At 34.9% G+C, this 21450-nt stretch overlaps 1 protein-coding gene across 3 annotated transcripts; it reads right to left on the bottom strand.

Annotated features, from left to right (window-relative positions):
• Window positions 1–367: 367 nt before the first annotated feature.
• LOC126627004 (F-box/kelch-repeat protein At1g74510-like) lies at window positions 368–3161 on the bottom strand. Of its 3 annotated transcripts, none has more exons than XM_050296419.1 (2): window positions 3019–3161; window positions 368–2328 (listed from the first exon to the last, which is right to left on the bottom strand). In XM_050296419.1, the coding sequence occupies exon 2, from the start codon at window positions 2245–2247 to the stop codon at window positions 871–873; it is 1377 nt and encodes a 458-aa protein (XP_050152376.1). In that variant the 5' UTR covers window positions 2248–2328; window positions 3019–3161; the 3' UTR covers window positions 368–870. The 3 variants fall into 3 exon arrangements, with proteins under 3 accessions (XP_050152376.1, XP_050152377.1, XP_050152378.1); XM_050296420.1 differs by having other exon boundaries at window positions 368–2234; window positions 3019–3158; XM_050296421.1 differs by having other exon boundaries at window positions 368–2230; window positions 3019–3155.
• Window positions 3162–21450: the final 18289 nt, after the last annotated feature.

Here is a 21450-nt window from a genome sequence, read left to right as displayed (position 1 = left end):
CTTTCAAGATCAAGTTCTCTGAGAACCACAGGCATCAATAAGGCTTAAAAATCATTATTTCCGCTTCAGGAATACCATACGGCTTGAAACTAACGCTAGGATTTCATTAGATGCACGCTCAATGAGCAAGGGCATCGTCAATGGAGTCCTGTGTTCGTTTGGCTCAATTAAACATTTAAACTTCACAATTTCCGTTACAGAAAAGAAAGAAAGAAAGAAAGAAAGAAATCAAGTTCACAAGAAAAAGAAGAGGGGAAATTCATATTAAATTTCTTCATACCGATCGAAAGAAGTTCCTACAACCTACATTATAGTTTAGGGTCCATTCAGATTGTGCAACAGCAGTGAGTGAAAACGCATGTAGAAGGAACATAAAAATATAAATCCATAACATAAACAGAAGTCATTCTTTTTTCTGTCCTCCAACATAGGAGGGAAAAAAGAGACCTTGGAAATATAAGCTTAAGAAACAAAGGAAATGAAAAACTTGAACCATTACAAAATTCTGCAATGTTTCAATAAAACTTATGAAAATAGTCATGAAAACCTAAAACATTTACCAGTACTTCAGTTTATTCACCTTTTCCTGTTCTACATGATGCCAACCTTTCCAAAAACTCTCAAAGTTACCAAAGGGAAAAAAAAGGACGCAACACGATAAGTTTAAAAGATAAAAAAGGAAAATAACTCTCCAGGCCTCCTTCTGTGAATGTATCTATGACTCTATATAAAAACCTGAATTTCCCCAAAAAGGAGGGCCGAGATTAGCCAGTTGCTGGAATCCCATCTCCTTGAAAAGTGAAGATTGCAAATTCCATCCAGGATTCCTTGCAGCGCACACGGTGTCACTGAAACCGGACACCTCAGCCCTCAGCATCCCATCACCGCACAATTATACACAAAGCTGCCAGAAGGTTTTCTGGCGAGCAGGTTCCACTGTGGCGGGCCTCCATCAGGGACCCAAGAATTAAGTTCAATTGTCCCTCCGCCTAAGGCCCTCGGTCCACCAATTACAATTAACCGATCTCCACACGCCCTAAATGCTATTCCCCAACCATTCATCGAGGCTGCACGCTCAGGCAAACTCCCAACAGTGATCCACACGTTCCCCTCCTTATCATATCTCCTCACCTCCTGTTCTGCATAATCTGCAGTATACAATATGTTATTTACAACTGCCAGAAGAGGAGGTGCCGCAGCTGCAGCAGGTGCCTCAGCCGCCCCAGCATTTCTTCCAGGAAACATGTTAGGTATCTCGGTCCAAGTCCCCTTCTCCAAATCGTACACCTCTCCACACGTAAGTTGCTTTTGATCGCCCACTCCTATCCCTCCAATGACATAAAACTTCCCATCCATAAATACCCCAGAACACATTTTTCTAGGTTTATTCATGCTAGGAAGAGTCAGCCAAGTTCCTGTTTCAGAATTATAAAGTTCAGCAGAGTTCAAGATAGTGCCACGTGGATCGCAACCACCCGCGAGAATTGCAATTTCCCCACGGCTCGCAGAACCGAACAAGCATCTAGGTGTATTCATCTCAGTGCCGGATGACCACGTGTTGGTCAAAATGCTGTATCTATAAACGACATGGGACGTTATTTCCTTTCCAAAAACAAGAAGTTCGGTACCAACAGCTAACGACTCCTTGTCCGAACACATGAAACATTCGTTTGACGCCATTCTAGGCAAATGCATCCAACGTCGGCGATCTGGATCAAATGCCTCCCATTCAAGGAGGCTGCAAGAGAAGTAAACCCAATGTTCGACAACGCCCATTTTCCGCCTCAGTGTGTACAGCTCCCCACTCCGAATTAAAGAGCGGAAGTTTGTATTCAGCGAGGCAATAGAGCCATAATCAGACCTCGAGCAGCGAAGGAGACAGTTGATTGAAATATCCCGTCCAAGTTGGTGGATCAGTGAACTTGAATCAGAATTGCCACCTCCCTGTTGCTCATCATCTGACTGGTCCTTGGCAGGGGAAAGACCACTCAGATCCATAACCACGTCCCCACCCAGAACAGCATCTGATAGCTTGCATGCCTTCCTCAATGTGATTTCATCACCGTCTTCAAAGGGGCGCTTAGTATTTGAGAGCTCCATAACACGGTGAGTATTGTAAATCCATTTGCTCTCTTGCTCACAAGAGCTGGGCAGCTCCCTTGACACAAGATAGGAAGGACCTTCCAACATCTTGTTGGAATTCTCCAACTTGACCAGCTGCGAAGAAACCCTTCCTTTGGTATCCATCAAAATAAAATCAATGATGAGTATACAAAACGAAATTCATACGCCTTAATTACTCCCCAAAACCAACTATGAGCGAGGTATCTGCCAAACACAGACAATCCTCGAATTAAATCATAATCCCACAAATAACGATTTAACAAGTTAAAAAAACATACAACATAACAGATAAATCAAAATTCCATTACTTATAAAACAAGTTCATGTGTGGGGGGTGCTAATACAAATCCTAGAAAAACAGCCAGAAATCCAAATTTTCCATAAAGAGAACCACATGCAACAATGCATTTCAGATCAAGGGCATATCCGTATCTATCAAACAATCCTCACTCATCCATTTCAAGTAAAACAGCCGAAAATTCAAGTAAGAAATCAAAAACCTGCATGCACAAATCCAATCCGTTTCCATAGATACAATTTACCCAATTCAGATCTCAGGGTTCGGATTCCAACATAGAAAAACCCCAAAAAATAGAAAAACGAGAACACAATCAATTGAAAACCCATTAATCCACACCCCACCCTGCAATCAAAACGTTAATGCAGCAGCTAAATCCCAACACAAAGAACGTTTCTTTCACAAAAACAAATTCACAGAGAGATCCATTTCAAATTTCCCATCAATACCTAAGAACCCATTTGCTCTTTTCATTTTCCAATCACCTGGAATTCATCAAATCATGCAGCTCCTCCCCACAAAACAGCAAAAACCATGGCAAAAAAATGAACAGAAAGCTTCAGAAAAAAACCAGAACAAAGAGCAAAAAAGCTTACGAATTTGATGAGAAGAGGACGGTGCGGTTCTGCCCCAGCTCTTCTTCCTCTTCTTCTCTCCTCCTCCTCCTCTCTCTAGCTCAAGATTCTCTCTCTCCTTTGCTTCTGGTTATATTCGCTGTGTGGGAGAGTAATGTATTAAATAATACACATATATAAAAAAGTAAGAAAATAATTTTTAATTCAATTTATTTTATTTTATTTTTCTTTTACAGAAAAGAAAAGAGGGTGTTGTGGGACCCCCAACGGGTCATTGAGTCGCCGGTTTGGGATTGCGGCCAAGAGGTACCGAAGCCGCTAACGGCCGTTTCTGCACGTGTTAGAAACTAGGGAGGGCTTCTGCCGCCAGCCCCCTCCCCGGGTGGGCCCCCACCGAGTAATTAAACGACAGGTTCACGCTGCGTTGTAAGCGCATTTAGTGAGTGGACAGAGATTTTTTAGTGCACTGTGAACACGTATATTAAGTGTTATAATATTAAGTGGTTAGATGGTTAAAGAGAACAATTTTAAAACGCTTATATTATGAGGTGTAGCAGACTGTGTTTTCGGCACATTAAAAAAAAAAAATTCAGTGATTGGAAGTGGTGGTTTTTTGTGAAATTAATTTTTTGATTCTTTTTTTAATTAAGTTTTTCTTTTTTCTGGATTTCTGCTTTCCGTTTTTGCATGCTTCCCTCGATTTTTTTGCTTCCTTCGTTTTGTTTTGGTTTGCAGATATCATCATATTTATGGAGGTTTTGTTTGGATTTGATTTTGAATGAGTTTGGATTCCTTACGGATGAGCATCGGTTACATTTTCTGAAAAAGATAAACAAAAGGATAATTTTCATGTCATGCAAGAAAGACAAAATACTCGAATTTCAATCCTCACAAAATTCTAAATTCTAAATTAGCACAATCATCAAATATTAATTACTTAATTATCAGAATGGCTATTCAAGGGAAACATCTCGTGTAGTTTGTGCTAAAATGATTGACTTTTGGAACTTTGAATATTTCTTCAATGCTGGCGCATAATATTGAGGTTCAGAATAGTTTATCAGTGTGATTCTATTGTGTTTTGTAAGAAACGTTAGTATAACAGTTACAATCAACTTTGAAACTATGAATGCTTCATCAGAGAATTAATATATATTTAGCATACGTCACTCGTATGGTCGTTGAGTATAAAGTAAAAATGTGTAGTATAGTATCGTGTTAAAGTTAGCTTCAATAATTGTTTTACGTAAGATCATGGAATTAAATATCGATAATATCGGCGATATTTCGCCGATATTATCGTTTTTCTGTGGTTCCGATATTTTCTGAGGTATCCGTCTTATTATCGTCAAAATATCGCGATATTATCGATAATATCGCGATATTTTCGATATTATCGAAAAAATCGTCGTTGATCCGTCGTCGGAAAGGCAGCCGAGGCTGCGTCGTCCCCCCAGCTGCCCAGATCTCTCTGCAATCCATGCTCAAACCCAAGATCTGCACCTCAACGACGCCGATCTGGCTGATCTCGGTGACGATGGTGACGAAGCCGAAGGAGGAAGAGGAGGAGGGGAGGCGGCGGAGGGAGAATGAGTAGGAGGAAACGAAGAGGGATCTGGCTGATCTTGGGTTGAAGCAGACGCGGAACAGAGACGGAGGCGAGCGCGGCGCCGGCGGGGTAGGCTCCGGGGGGAGGAGGAGAATGGGTGGCGATGTTCGCTTCTCGCTGGCGTCGTGGTGGTGAGGGTGTCAGACGAAGCCGTCGTCGAAGTGGGTGGGGTGGAGGTGGACGGGGCGGATCTGGCTGATCTCGGTGACGATGGTGACGAAGCCGAAGGAGGAAGAGGAGGAGGGGAGGCGGCGGAGGGAGAACGAGTAGGAGGAAACGAAGAGGGTTTTGCAGGGCCTTGATGCGGTGGTGGAGATTGTGAAGAGGGAGAGGAGGGCGATGAGGATGAGGGATGTTGACTCGTTGACGCCATGGATTACTAGCACAAAGGAAGACGGGGAGCCTCTCGTTCTCTCTGTCTTCTCTTCTTTCTCGTTTCAATTAGCAATTTAGGGATTTAACCAAGTTTCGGCCCCCAAATCATCTACTTAAATTGCCTAAAAAACTCCAAGTAATTACAATATTAGAATTGTAATTGATCATTACTAGATTTGGTTTAGAAATTTTATGTAATTTAGTGATTGTTTCATACTAGGTTTAGATTTGAATTTTTTACTCCATTCAGATTTTAAAGGATTATAATAGATTTAAAAATTTATGAATTTTGATGAAGTTTAATAATTTTTAAAACTTTTATGTAAAATTTTAAGTGAATTCCCTCAAATTTTCAGGAAGCGATTTGAGAATGTTTAAAATATTATGTGAAATATTTCTAATTTTTTCGAGTTTCCCAACTTTTTAAAAATCTCTTCGAATCAATTTCTAAATGAATACATTTGGAATGTATGAATTTCTTAAAAATCATGATCGAATACCCCTTAAACTATAAAGAATCACTTAAAATCCTTATTAAATGCCCTTAGATTTTTAAAGAGAATTAAAATGTTTATAAGCCCCAATTGGATGTACCGCTTAATTTAACCAGTTAAGATTACAAATTAACACAAAAGACGACTTGATGCGATGTCATATCTAAAAAACTTGCCGCAATAAGCCCCAATTGGTGTGTTTAAACTTCTTTCATTAATTACTACATATTTTCTACACTCACAATGTTTGCCAGCTCGCTATATAATCAACTTAAATCAGTTAAATCCATCACGCAATGCATTTCCTTCCAATTTTTTGTGATAAACTAATAGATAATTGACTAAATAAACATCCTGCAAAGTTTCAATAAAAATTTCCAAGTTTTTCTTACAATTTCCGTGGTTTCCATGTAATTTTTATCGATATCGATATTATCCCGATATTTCCATCGATATTTCCGTGTTTTCGGACTACCGATATTTCCGATATTACCGATATTTTCTTCCTTGCGTAAGATGCATACAAAGGTTTTTTTTTTTTCCAATTTATTTGTATGTTTCTTTCTAGTGAAGGTAACTCAGTTGCATATACCACTAGGGGTGGGCAAATGGGTATAGGAACCGTGGGTAGGGGCGGGTAATTCAAGTTCAGGGCGAGCCCAAAATTTCTAAATGCAAAACGGGGCGGGACGGATCTTAATATAGGAGGGAACGAGCCTCTGGCCTGACCCGTTTTTTCCTCATCTTAATCTTCTCGATCTCTAGGTCTTCTCCCGACTTCTCTCATTTCACTCAGAGTCTCAAGCCTCGATCTCTCCTCCTAACTCACTCTCATCGTTCTAACTCTGGTTGCTGCCACCATCATCATCAGACCTCGAACTCGATTCTCTCTCGCTACCGTCATCATCCGTACGCACCACCCATCTTTTCGATTTTGCAATTTTGATTTCGTCGAATCTCCAATGTGATGACGAGTTGAGTATCTTCTGCTCTCCGCTTATCAAGTGTTTTGACCTTGGCTCGCTCGTTGAGCTTTTTGCGCTCTCAGATGAGCTTCGTCACAAAATGACGAGAATGCCACTGCTATTATTGAGCTCTGCATCCATGGAAGTCGTCTCGATGTTCTTCAATTGGTGAGACGAGATCAACGAGTCCTCCAGGTGGCAAGACGACATTTTCTATGCTCTCTAAGCCGTCTACGCCTTCGTCTCCTCCGTCGCTCTGGTCTCTCTATGTCTAACTTCATATATTTAGTGCATATGATTCGATTTCATGCTTCTTATCAAAGTTTTGAGCAGGAAAAAAGGCAGATCTAAGTCGGGCAGTGTCGAATCTCATTGTGGGTGGCGATTTGGAACTGGGTTTGGATATAATGGTGAAATGGGTGGGCATGGGTGGAGACGGCCTTGAATGGTGGTGGTTCGGGCGGTGCCGATTGAATTGTATCCCAAAAATAATAATAAAAATAGGATATGTGAATCTAATGCATTGTAAGCACATTTGGTGAGTAGACAGTGGCGGAGCTAGTAACAGGGCTAGGGTGGGCTCTAGCATAGGGAGAGTTTTAGTTGTTTAAGGTTAAAAATACTGATAATTTAGATTATTTTATTATTTTTAATTGTTATAGCCCACCCAATAAGTAAAAGTTCTAAACAATAGAATTACTTTTAGAAAAAGTAAGAGTTAATAAATATTAAATAAATTATTTACTTTAATCAATATCAAAATTTATTATTATTATATTTCAAATCGTATACACTCACTAGTAGTCTGACACACACGTCCCATTAAGTCTTTTTATTTAAATAGTTTCTAGGGAGTAGTATAGTGATTAATTTAGGAGTAGAGTAGTCATCTCATCCTGTTTTAAAAAGTAAATTTAATATTTTATTAATTTAGGTTTCCTAGGAGTAGACTAGTTTATTATTTTATTTCGACTTTTGGGGTACAACACATTGACCCTCTTTCACTTTCAGATAAGCCTTTGTCCCATCTCGACCTCTCGTCTTTGCACTGCAATTCACAGAAACCAAGAATACAATACGAGTGAGAAAACTTGTTGATTTTTTTTATCAATAGGTAAGTTTTTAACCACTTTAATCTTATGTCTTGATGATTTTAATTGTTTATTGCTTTAATTTTAAGAATTCATACTTTAAAAATTCAATTTCAAGTTTAATATATTTTTTCTAATAGTCTGATAGATTTCTTAGATATATAATTTATTATATAAACTTGCATTATTGTTGTTCAATTTGTTAGGTTAACGTTCAATGAAGAGGTTAAGAACTATTGATTCATTTTTTAAAAAGAGAGATGATGGTGGTGATAAATTAGAGAGTGATATACCTTATGCGTCTAATGATAACGCACCAATATCAACTGAGCAGCCTCATGATTCTCACTAGATATCTAATATAATTGAACCTTAAGAAAAAGTTTTTGATGATGCTTCTTTGGAATTTGAACGAGATTCGGAGAAACGGATTCAAATACATAAGCACCATATTAATCAACAAGATGAAGTTCGACGTGCTTATATCAAAGCTAGGCCTTACCGACCGAAACTTCTTGAGTATCCTAGGTCTCAGTTTGGATCACAATATCGTCGATTTCAGTATTCACAGTTTTCACAATTTCCATGGTTAGAATATTCTCCAACAACAGAAAGAGTATATTGTTTCCCATGCTTTCTTTTTGGGACTGGTCCAACAAGTTATCCGGCATTAGCTGTTGATGGGTTTAACAATTGGAAAAGAGTTAACGATGGAAAGAATTGTATATTTCTTTCTCATATTGGAGGTCCATCTTCATTACATAATACTTGTGTTTCACGTGTAGAGGAATTGATGAATCCATCTCAACATGTTGACAAGGTTATTAATCGACAATCAAAAGAAGAAATTTTGAAGAATCGGTTGCGACTCAAGGCTACAGTTGAGTGTGTTCGATGGCTTACATTTCAAGCATGTCCTTTTAGAGGACATGATGAATCAATGGGTTCGAAAAACATGGGAATTTTATTGAATTGGTAAAGCATACAGCTAAGTTTAATGATAAGGTGGCTGCAATTGTTTTAGAAAATGCACCAAAACATGCCAAATATTCCTCTCCCATGATCCAAAAGGAGGGTTTGAACATTCTCGCCAACATAGTACGAAGAAAAATTCGTGAAGAAGTCGGGGATGGTGTTTTTTGTATTCTTGTTGATGAAGCACATGATATTGCTCATAGAGAGCAAATTGCCATTATTTTAAGATTTGTTGATAATGATGGTTTTCTACGAGAACGGTTTTTAGATATTGTGTGGGTTGAAGACACTATTGCACCAACACTTTATAGGGAGATAACAAAAGTCCTTACTTTCCATGAGTTGCCTATAAACAAGTTACGAGGTCAAGGCTACGATGGTGCAAGTAATATGCGAGGTTAGTGGAATGGGCTACAATCTTTATTTATTAAAGAGTGTTCATCTACTTATTATGTGCATTGTTTTGCTCATCAACTACAATTGGCATTAGTTGCAGCATCAAAAGAAGTAGTTGTTATCTGGTTATTATTTTCAGCATCAGGTTCAATTGTGAATGTTATTACTAATTCTCCAAAGCGTCATACTCAATTACAGGTTGCACACACATTGAACATTGAAGAGTTGGTGGGTGCTGGTGAACTTGAGATGGGAAGAGGAGCTAATCAAATCGGTACTATACATTGACCTGGAGCTACTCGTTGGGGTTCTTATTATGATTTTGTGTGTGACTTGATACATATGTACGACGCGTCTTGTACAGTACTTGAGAACATAAAGAATGATAGATCTGCTACAAACTCTTTGCATGGGGAAGCTACTAGTGCTTATAATGCAATAAGATCTTTTGAATTTACTTTCATCTTGCATCTATTACAGGAGATCATGGGAATCACTGATATCCTTTGTCGCGAACTGCAAAATAAGTCATAAGACATTCTGAATGCTATGAACCTAGTCACTACTACAAAAGATGTCCTTCAGAAGTTGCGATTGGATGGTTGGGCTACCTTTATTGATAAAGTGAGTTTATTCTGCAAAAAACATGACGTTGATATGCCTGATATGAATGCTCAATACAAAGTAGGAACTGTTTGTTCTTGTCAGCAAACAGATCATATTACATTTGAGCATCATTATCACATTGATATCTTCAATAATGCAATAGATTTTCAGTTGGCAGAGCTAAATAACAGGTTTAGTGAGAAGACAATGGAACTTCTTATTCTCAGTTCAGCTTTGGAACCAAGAGAAGCTTTTAAGGTGTTCAACATTGATCACATTTGCAAGCTTGCAGAGAAATTTTATCCTATGGATTTCACAAAAAAAAGGCTACATACGTTGAGATGTGAGTTGAAAATCTACGAATCAGACGTACCGCATCATCCTGTCTTTCAAAAAATGTCTACTACTTTTGAATTATGTCGGGGATTAGTTGAAACAAAGAGGTCTGAAAGGTACTATTTGATTGATAGGTTAATTCGACTTGTATTGACTCTTCCTGTTTCTACAGAAACTACTGAACGAGCTTATTCAGCAATGAATCTTATTAAAACAAGACGTTGCAACAAGATAGAGAGTGAATTTCTAGTAGAGTCAATGGTTGTGTACATTGAAAAAGAGCTTGCTGAAAAGATTGATTCATAAGAAATAACAAAAGATTTCAATTCCATTAAGGATCGAAGGGCACAACTTGAATAGGTACTTTTTCTTTTATTTGTTAAGTTGTTATGACAAGATTGATGATGTATGTTTCTTTCTACTATAAGTTGCAACTTCAAATGTTGTCTTTGTTAAATCTAGTTGAAACTTGCTTTATTCATAGTTAAATTTCTTACTTTAAATTATTGCTTTCAGGTTTGTCATTGTGTAACTTTACGTAAGTAACAAAAATATTTAACCATTTGATCTCCTAGTAATAATTTTAGTTTAGCCCACCCACCAAATAATTCCTGGCTCCGCTATTGTGAGTAGAGAGAGATTTTTCAGTGAATTTGGAACACGGTCTAATACACTGAGTGTTATAATATTAAGTGGTTGGATAGCTAAGGAAAAAAATTTCAACTACTTATATTTTGACAATTTGTGCAACAGGTTGTTCTCGACACACTAAAAAATTTCTCTGTGATTAGAAGTGATGGTTTTTTGTGAAATTAATTTTTTTAATTAAGTTCTTTTTCTGGATTTCTGCTTTCCGTTTTTGAATGAATCCCTCGATTTTTTTGCTTCCTTCGTTTTTTTTGTGCAGATATCATCATAGTTATGGAGGTTTTGTTTGGATTTGATTTTGAATGAGTTTGGATTCCTTACGGATGAGCATCGATTACATTTTCTGAAAAAGAAAAAAAAAGATAATTTCCATGCTATGCAAGAAAGACGAAATACTCGAATTTCAATCCTCACGAAATTCTCAATTCTAAATTAGCACGATCACCAAGTATTAATTATTAATGATCAAAATGGTTCGCGGTAATGAAAAAGTATTCAAGGGAAACATCTGGTGTAGTTTGTGCTAAAATGATTAACTTTTGGAACTTTGAATACTTCTTCAATGCTGGCGCAGAATATCGAGGTTTATAATAGTTCATCAGTGTGATTCTATTGTGTTTTGTAAGAAACGTTAGTATGACAGTTACAATCAACTTTGAAACTATGAATGCTTCATCAAAGAATTAATATACATTCAACATACGTCACTCGTATGGTCATTGAGTATAAAGTAAAAACGTGTAGTATAGTATCGTGTTAAAGTTAGCTTCAATAACTGTTTTACGTAACATGCATGCAAAGGTTTTTTTTTTTTTTTTTCCAATTATTTGTATGTTTATTTCTTGTGAAGGTAACTCAGTTGCAGATACCACACCAAAAATTAGGGTTGAGGCACATACAGTCTGGAGGGGGCATATGTCCCTGCTCGATATTAAGAAACAGAATAATACATTACATGCAAGTGGTGAATTCCTTAATGGTTAGAGTCTTCCTCTTCAACCTACTATATTTTGATTTAAATTCTCAATCTCTTCAGTGTAAATTAGTGTCGAATATTACTTGCAATAAAAAATTACTAATACATTACAATTATTGTATAATTCTCCTTCTTCCTTATAGTAAATTAGTAGTTATATGATAAATTAATTGTGTTTAATTATTTGTTAAAAAAAAAGGATATCTTAAAAAAATTAAGCGTTGATTAAAAAAAAAAAAAAATCTCATTCCAGCATCATATGGTGTCACACTGGTATACTTTGCACAGAAAATCCACTTCCAAATCAGAGTTATACGGTCAACAAACAAATTTTATTTCAATCTCACCCACATATACATACAAATCTCGTACTATACACATTTCGTTTCAATCCCTCCATACACAAAATGAGTGCAACGGAGATGAGAATGTTTCATTTGATATGTGGACACACGAGAAAAGACATGATTAGGAATGAGGATATCCGAGATAAAATTGGAGTATCCGTAATGAAGATAAGATGAGAGAAAATCAGTTAAGGTAGTTTGGACATGTGAACGAAGACCTACAGATACTTTGGTTAGAAAATGCAAGTGCGAGACATAGGCTTAGGGTCAAAGAGGTAGAGAAAGACTCAGAAAGACTTGAAAAGAGACTCTAAAAAAGACTTAAAGTATATGGATCTAACAAAAGACTTGACACAAAACCAAGCGCAGTAACATTGTACGATTCATATAACAGACCCCACTTAGTAAGATAAGACTTTGTTGTTGTTGTTGGGTATGATTTTTAAGCTCTTTTTCTGGATTTCTTCTTTCCTTTATGCATGCATCCCTCGTTTTTATTGATTGCATCGTTTTGTTTTAATTTGCAGATATCATCATAATTATGGAGGTTTTGTTGGGATTTGGTTTTGAATGAGTATGGGTTCCTTACGGATGAGCATCGGTTACATTTTTTTTTAAAGGAAAAAATATTATTTCAACGCCATGCAAGAAAAACGAAATACTCGAATTTCTCATAAACTCAGAATTTCGAAATACCCCGATCACCAAAATACTTGAATTTGTCTGTGCTTAGATGATCAACTTTTGGAACTCTAAATGCTTCATCAGTACCGCTTTAGATTAATAATGTTCAGAATAATTATCATCAGTGTAGCTCTGATGTGTTCTGTCAAAAATATTAGTATAACAGTGTGAAAATCAACTTCAAAGCTATGAATGCTTCATAATATATAGTAAAAACTTTTAGTATAATATTTTGTTAAAAGTTAGCTTCAGTAATTGTTTTACGTAACATGCATGCAAAGTATTTATTTTTTTCCCGTTTCATCGTATGTATATATGTTATTTGTTGTGAAACTAACTCAAACGCAGATACTGCAGCATTTATATTTACAGGCGCATAGGCACATACAGTCCGGAGGGGGCACGTTGCCCCGCTCAATATTTTAGAAACAAAGTAATTAATACATTACAATTACTGTATAATTCTCCTTCCTTAGTAGTTATATGAATCATTATGTTTAAGAGTCCACTTATATTCACGTGCGGGGCAAATATTACTACTCTAAGACTCGTTTGATTTTTAGAATTGATTTGATTTGGACAACTCACAAATTTTAATGAACGTAGAATGAAAAATATTAATGCCAACTTACATATTTTGTTCAAGGGAAGGTAATGACAGAGAATCATGAAAAATTTTATTTCTCTTAATTCTCACAAAATAGTAAGATTGAGAGAAACATGTTTTTGTTATTTCTCGTGAGGCTAGCTAACTTCGATATGTCAAAAGACTGGAGATGCTTGCTATGGAAATTATATTATCTACTTCCAAAACAGCAAATATTTGTTTGGCAGTTTCGACTTTGGGTGCGCCTTCTTGCCCGTTCAATTGTTTTACATAAATTTATCGCGAAAGTATCTTCGTTGCATATAGTATTATATATAAGGAATTTTAATGAAAAGCATCAAGTACTTTTTACTTTAATGAAAAATCATATTTTTATACTAAAAAATCAATAATGGTACTATTTACTTTACCGTTTATTTTGTCTTTATCGTTAAAACTCAAAGTTTTCAAGTTATTTTCATTAGTTTTCTTTTATATATATAGATCATAAGATATTATTTGGTCTTTGTGACAATCGTACATTATTATCCACTTCCAACAGCATATAGATTATTGTTTTTCTTTTTTTTTAAAAAAGGATTCAGCTAGTGGTTTTGTTACGGGAGTTCATTTTTTTGGAGGTTGAAAAGAGGCTTTTTAGCTTTCAACAACCACAATCGTGTGATTCACCAACGTAATAAATCGAATTCAAAATGTGCCGTATGGAAATAGGTTATTGTTTGATAATTTGGGCTTTGAATGCGGCTTGCTTTCTCCTTATTATGTCTGTATTTTCACTAATAAAAAAAGAAATTAAGTAATACTATAAAGAATAATTATATATATATATATATATATGGAATGATATAATAACCGAATTAGGTCAAATTTTTCTTTAAAAAAAAATAGATAGCTACTGTATACCTGATTAACTTAAAAATATAATCGTTTGTAAAGTAATTGAACCTACGGTGTATCTTTGTTATTGAAAGATTACTAATTCTGTTTAATTCTTTATACTATCCATATAAAAGTTTTGTTTTTATAGAGGATTGTTTTCTTCTAATTAACGGAATTACCTTTGTTAATAAAAAGGAAAGATTGTGAACAACAAAAATAAATGGGATTGGAACACATAACCGCTCTTTCTTCTAAAAAACACTCTTGACTATTTAAGCTACAAGTTTTATTGAGTACTTAATTACAAGGTCGACCCTAAGGGTAGACGAAGTAGGTTGCTTACAGAATTTTGTTAACTATACATGTTACAGTTGTTTCAGCAGAAAGAAGTTTTTCAAAATTAAAGTTGATCAAATCTTATTTTTGATCAACTATGTAGAAAGATTGATTAATGGGTCAACTATTATACCAATTGAAAAAGAATTGGTTGAAAAAACTTAATTAGTAGATTTGCATCTAAAAACGCGAGACGTATCATAATTAAGTAATGTTTGTATATCCTTCTTCTTTTGATATTATTTTTAATGATATTTAATGTAGAAATAGATTTTTTTTATGTATTTAGCGAATTCTTTTTTATACATATCAATATACAAAGGGTCGGGGGACAAAGAATTCTAAGCTCCACTTAAAAGACTCGCTTAGGGCTCTCAAATTCTCAGGGTCGGTCCAAATTAACTAGTGTAGTCCCCTACACATATCATTTTTTATTTGTTAACAAGGGCAAAAAATCATCACTTAATACTATGGTCTAGTATATTCGATACATAGTTGTTGCTAGTCCAACTATAGTGACATGACGAAAAGTATTTGTGTAAATATACTAAAATTGAAGTTTTTAGTAACTTATTTGTAAAGAGGCTTTCTTGGAGAGCACTCACACGACCACATCATCATGTCATCCGTGCCCAAAAGTAATTAACAAAATTGTTTGCACTAGTTGTACTGCAAATGAGAGCAGTGTACTGCAAGGAACAAAGACACAAAAGCATACGCATAAATGTAACATTCGTACTTGTCTTTAATCCTGTGCGAAAGGCATAGAAGCAATCTCTGTTTATAACTCTCACTAATTAACAAACCCTAGCCTGCGGGCCTGTGCATAGTTATATTCATGAGTACGTACTGGAAAACAAAAAGATGAGAAAAGAAGACTTGGAATAATTAGTCTAAAGCAATGAAGGTTATGATTGGCTTTTCAGTTAAAACCTGCATTATAGTACATATAGCATTATTTTTCATGATAATGACATTGCTTTATTTGTAGAGGAGTAGTTGGTGATGAAGTTATGGCAGTTCAACATTTCAGAAGCTGAAAAGAATTATAGAGTCATATCAGTCTCTCATTGGCCACTATTATGTAATTCACCAACATCAATAATTAAACTCAGAACGAGCTATGTGAAATATGAGATGAATTTACTCTAATCACTGAACCATCCGTGGTGGATAACATTAGTTTATTTAGGCCAATCTGAAGAGATAATGGACCAAATCACTGATAAAGAAAAATGATTGAATAATAAAATAATATAAAATATCTCGTCTCTCTCTCTCCCCTCTCACTAACACAAATTATTGGAATCTTAAATTTATCACAATTTATCAATATGATTCTCTGCAGTTTTGTCTGTTGCCCTAAGTTAAGTGGTAGTACCATTCAAAATAGTGGAATATTGGACCTCTAAATTAAATTCTTGCATGTATATATGTAATGCTTCATACATACTCATATAACAAATTCAGCGTTTACTCTTTTGTGTTTTGTTTTGTTAGTTTGTTTTTGTTATTGTTATTAGGGGTGCGCTATCCACACACCCTAAATTACTTCCCACACACCCCTTGTTAATTTATGTCTGTTGATCTTCTTCAATTCATCCGATCCGACGGCCGAAAATTAAAAGGGTGTGTGAGAAGTAAAATTGGATGTGTGGATATCACACCCCTTGTTATTATTATTGTTTTATTGTGTTTAATTTTTAAAACAAAGATAAATTTGTTTATATAAGGTCAAAGTCAAATCAAGGATACAAGTCTTTGCAAATGGAAGACAACTCAAGAAAGCCTGAAAGGTCAAATGATCCCAAAGGCAAGATTTCTTGTTGAGGACTAAGTCAAGTTTAAAATTTTCCAACTCACTATTTGTCCCACATAATTAAAGGATAATTTTTTCATTGTATCTAACTTTTAGTGTATCCATAACAACGTCACATATGTCTAAATTCGCGTAGATATTTAGTCGAGTTACAGTTGATCAGAAGTTCACGCTTGATGTTTACCAAATTCGAATTGCAATGTGTGCTGCCTATAATGAAAGCCGAAGTTAGGCCCTCCTTTTTTCTGCTAGGGTTTCATTTCAGTGACAATGCTATTGGAGTAGGGTTTCAATTTAGACACTGCAGGTTAGGCCACATCAACAAAAGAACCTTTCAAAATGTCAGAAACTGCATCGGATGCTATGTGGTCTCCCTTGATACAACTAGTGCTGGAAGAATATGAAATTAATTACAATGGCTTCAATAATTTCTTCGTTGCATCAAATCAAATAATTTGATGTTAAAAGGATAATTGCTATGAAAATGACATATGTATTTTACTTTATAACTTTACGAAATCATATATGGGCATATATATACAGTAATGCTCTTCAAGAAAACCCTAGAAATAAAGTATAGACACATATTTGTTGCAGTCCCATTAGTTGCAGAGCTGAGCATCTTGTATAGGCAGCTTGACTCTAGTATTCAGGCATCCTACCTAGTCAGTTAGGAATCAATAATTGGGAATAAGTTGGATTTTCAATCAGTTAGGAATCAATAACCACATGCAAACATCAAAAGATCACTAGAAGATCCCCAATAAGAGAGAAAATGTAACTTCAAGAATGATGTATGACAAAACATGGGTCAATTCCGATGAAGAAAAATATAAAAAATAAAATGTTTCAAATTCTAAAAAAGAAGAATTAATATTCAGAAATATTGAATTCGTTATGACAACGTAAAAAGCATAAAAAGCAGCATAAATATTCTAGTCTCACCATCGTGTTTAAGGACAAAAATGATTGTTTAGGTTTTCAAAACTCCTTTTTAAACTCTATATTAAAAGTCAAATTTTTTGTTTGCCGTCCAATTAATGTTGTTTTGATTGCGTTATTTATGTCGTTGGCTTCCATTGTATTGTCATATTTCAATCATTAATCAAACAAATTCTTAAGAATTTTTCTCAAAACTGGTGAATTTCAAAATTTTATTTTTCAAGGAACTATGCTTGTAACTCTTTTAACTTCGTGTTGTGTTGTAGAAACTATTTAAATATAAGAACTATATTGCATGTATTAACCTTCAGGGTTTTCTCAAAACTGGTGGATTTCAAAATTTTATTTTTCAAGGAATTACGCTCGTAACTCTTTTAACTTTGTGCTCCGTCATATAAACTATATCGCATGTATTAGACTATTAGTTCCACGAAACAGAAGCTGCCTTGGATTATGAGATTAAGCATATGTGGATCATACCTTTCCCTGAGTTAAAATTATGCACTAGTGCAGAGTGATATTGAGTAATAATATGGTTAGCACTGCATTTAGGAATATGCTCAAATTAAAATTGAAAAAGAGGAGCTTTATATATAGCGATAAAAAATTTCACTATATTTCAAGGAACTCCACTAGTTTTTAAACATGTTAAGGAGAGAGACAAAAAAATAAAACCAACTAAAGCCCAGCCCAAAAACATGAAAACAATGTTTTAAAATACCAGTCATACCCCTAAGGCTTTAGGGCTGTTATAGAACCCAACCCACACAACTCTAACAAAATTAATATGTACCATTAGCTCAACATATCCTCGACTATTTCTGCAGAATCAGTTTAATCAGTCTTCGACCATTTTTGTAGAATCGGTTCAACCCGTCTTTGACCATTTTTGCAAAATCAATTTAACTGATCATCGACTTTTTTTTTTTTTGCAGAATCAGTTTCATCAGTCATTGACCATTTTTCCATAATCAATTCAACACACCTTTTTCGCATAATCAGTTCAACCCGTCCATCACCATTTTTGCAAAATCAATTCAACCCGTCTTCGACCATTTTTGCAAAATCAGTTCCACCCATTCTCGACATTTTTTGCAGAATCAGTTCTCGGCCATTTTTGCATAATCAATTAAACCCACCATTTTGCAGAATTAGTTCAACTCGTCCTCGACCATTTTTGTAGAATCAATTCAACTCGTCTTCTACAATTATTGCAGAATCACTTCAACCCGTCCTCGACCATTTTTGCAAAATCAGTTAGACTCGTCATCGACAATTTTTGCAGAATCAGTTCAATAAGTCTCAACCATTTTTGCAAAATCAATTTAACATGTCCTCGACCATTTTTGCAAAATTAGTTCAACTCTTCTTCGACCACTTTTGTATAATCAGTTCAACCAAAGTTTCTTTAAAATTGTGACTATAAACCCACACCATTTATTGGATCTCTTAGCAATGCTTATTACCTGAATAGTACCCCAAACCAAAACCATTTATCGATAATATCAATATTGATTCATCCGAAGACAAAAACATGAGCTCACTGTGGAGAAAATTTTTGGGGTTCCCAACATAAAAGCCAAGTGGTGTTCCCACCAATTGAAATTTGACATATACATATTCCTTTATATCTTTAATTCTTAAAAATTGAGATGATGAATCGTCAACGGAAAACAAATTAATTTAACGGAGTTGTACTTCTACCGTCAACTCTTACCGTCATTACCAATTACTCATTATGTAAATTTTTTCACTTATTCATAAATCATCACAAAATTTATCAACGCCCAGAAAATGAAAACATGAGAGAGAGAGAGAGATAATCGGGTTTGGGCGCGACATGCTTTGTGATTTAGAATTTCACCTCCGTTGGTTTTTTTCCTCTCTTTTTAGACTACGTTTTCGATTCAAAAGTGGAGGGCGAGTGCTGGGCAAACAAGATTGAATTCGAAGTCGAATAGGAAATATGATGGAATTCGAAAACAAGTTACTGAAGCGCTTGGTGAGGAAGTTCACATCCTTTAGTTTTTGTTTGACTATTGAACTTTCAGCTTTTAAGAATTTATTTGATTAAAAAGGGATAAAAGAAGATTTAGATGTTAAATTTCTATTGGTAGGGGACACCACCTGGCACAGAGCAATAGATGAAGAGATAAAAGTGTGAAAAAAAAACTTTTCTACTGTAAGGGTAATTTTGTAATTTACACTCTAGAGAAAAAAAAAGATAATGATGTCATATTTCACATGTATTTACTTTTGTCTCTCATTGTAATGTTTAAAAGTGTTGACTCAATATACAATTAAGTATTAAAAGTATACTCTTTGTATATTTTTTTCAAAAAAACAAAAAAAAAGTCATCTTCATATGCTTTGTTTATTTAGTGGGATGGAGGCAGCAGGCCCAAATCAGACCCAGGTTAAGCCCAAAATTGTGGCATCCTATGAAGTAATGTAGTTTTATAATTGGCCTCTACTTAGGAAAAGGTTAACCAAGATGCTGGCCCTAAATCATCTGCAAATCTCCAAGTGAAGCCCAAAGTGAAACAATATAAACATGACTCTATAGAGAGATCAGAGAATATATATATAATATACACACACTGTGTATATACGGTTTAACATGATGCTAATTAGATTGAGTCTGTTTTATAATCTCAATCAAATATCATCCTTCCAAAGTCCACCCTAGATGAGAAATTAATTAGCTATTGGATTACTGTTAAGAGCATTTTATTGTTTTCATCTATTTATGCAGACATGGTTAGATGACTGAACCAATTTAAGTGCTTTTTTTTTTTTTTTAAATTATCTCTTTGTGTTGGCCTTCAAAGTGATTGATTTGTATCCTCAGGAATATTGCTGACCGGTTAGTGAGCTAATACTTAGCTAACCACTCGTCTTGGCCCGCTATATAATATTTCTCATAATCTAATTTAATCATTTTTTTGGGTTTTCCATCAAAGGTCATTGGATCCTACAAAAATTCATTGAATCAAAAGTCATTTAAATTATCTAACTGTGACATGATAAATAGACAAATGAAGTGTTGTCAATAAACAATGAAATGTTCACAATAATAACTGAAGTACTTAAAATTACATGAGTTTGAGTGAATTTTACAAAAATAATTTATGAATGGTGACCTAAAATATAAACAATTCAAATTATGAGATTACTTTAAGGAGCTGATTGAGACAAGTCGTTAGTGTCGAATTAAGTGTATTGCTACATTAATTAAGTATAAAAATTAAAGTGGGCACTACGTATATATTAGTGATCACAAATTCACAATGCCCACTTTTTGTTGGATTTCGTTTTAATTAAATCATAGTGGGGATTTCTTAAATTTTGCTCCACCTTTTCCCTGCATTGAAAGGAAAGGATCATACAAGACACACTTTCTACATACATGTTTCCACATACGAGTCATTCCAGAAGGTAGGTGTTCTCACAAACCCAGGAAAAGCATATCAATTAGAATATAGACTCGATTCATGAGAGCCACCGATCACGTTGGTCGATCTATCAGAAAGTAAGTATGTTGTCAACATGCAAATATTAGAATTGCAAGTTGCTATAAACTCACGTTAAACAAGCGGAGGGGTCAATTTAGTTGCAGATCCTCTGCCTATCGCATATGTATATATATACTGCTACCTAGCTAGGGTTTACTAATCGACACCGTTAGCTTTATCACCATGGTACTGATATATATGGTTCAATGTTCTATCACATGGTGGTTCATATTAAGAGTACGTAAGATTCAAATTATATATTAGAAAGCAAGCATTTCAACTGATATTTTCTCATCTCATTATATTTATGGGAGATGTAAACTAATCTGTTTTTTGCCTCAATGGAATAAATGTAATTTACACATTTTATTCACATTATCTGGTTAATTAAGATAATATTTTATTTTATTTTTTAAATTGCTTGTTGAAGATTTTTCCAATCAACTAACAATGCATATGTTCTATATTTTCATATACAATCCCAACTGAAATGCGCTAAGATAAGGAAAATAGTGCATAAGATTCACCTAAAACCTACTCAAACCGATAAAAGAAAAATGCTAAGATGACCATACTTTAAATATATTTTGTAGATCATATAATGTGGTGAATGATAGTTGAATACATTCTTTAATAAAGTAAATCAGTAATACAATCATCAACTATCATATAATGTGGCTTACAAAATATAGTTTAAGTAAGACCTTAAGTTGTTTAAAGCATGTAAACTCAGTTGACCAAATACCAACTCCTAATAAATACTAAAGGATAGAAAAATAGCCTTGTTTCTTTATGATTTTATTAATTTTTTATAAAACCAGTAGTTTATTCTGGCCATTTCCTTGTGCAAAAC

This window comes from Malus sylvestris, chromosome 6 (assembly GCF_916048215.2).
Source record: "Malus sylvestris chromosome 6, drMalSylv7.2, whole genome shotgun sequence".
Lineage (NCBI taxonomy): Eukaryota > Viridiplantae > Streptophyta > Magnoliopsida > Rosales > Rosaceae > Malus > Malus sylvestris.
Note: the sequence above shows the minus strand (reverse complement) of the source record. Positions and strands in the feature narration are given on the sequence as shown.

Excerpts from the sequence above, each read along its gene's own strand:
- LOC126627004 (XM_050296419.1), bottom strand. The coding sequence starts at position 2,247 with ATGGATACCAAAGGAAGGGTTTCTTCGCAGCTGGTCAAGTTGGAGAAT.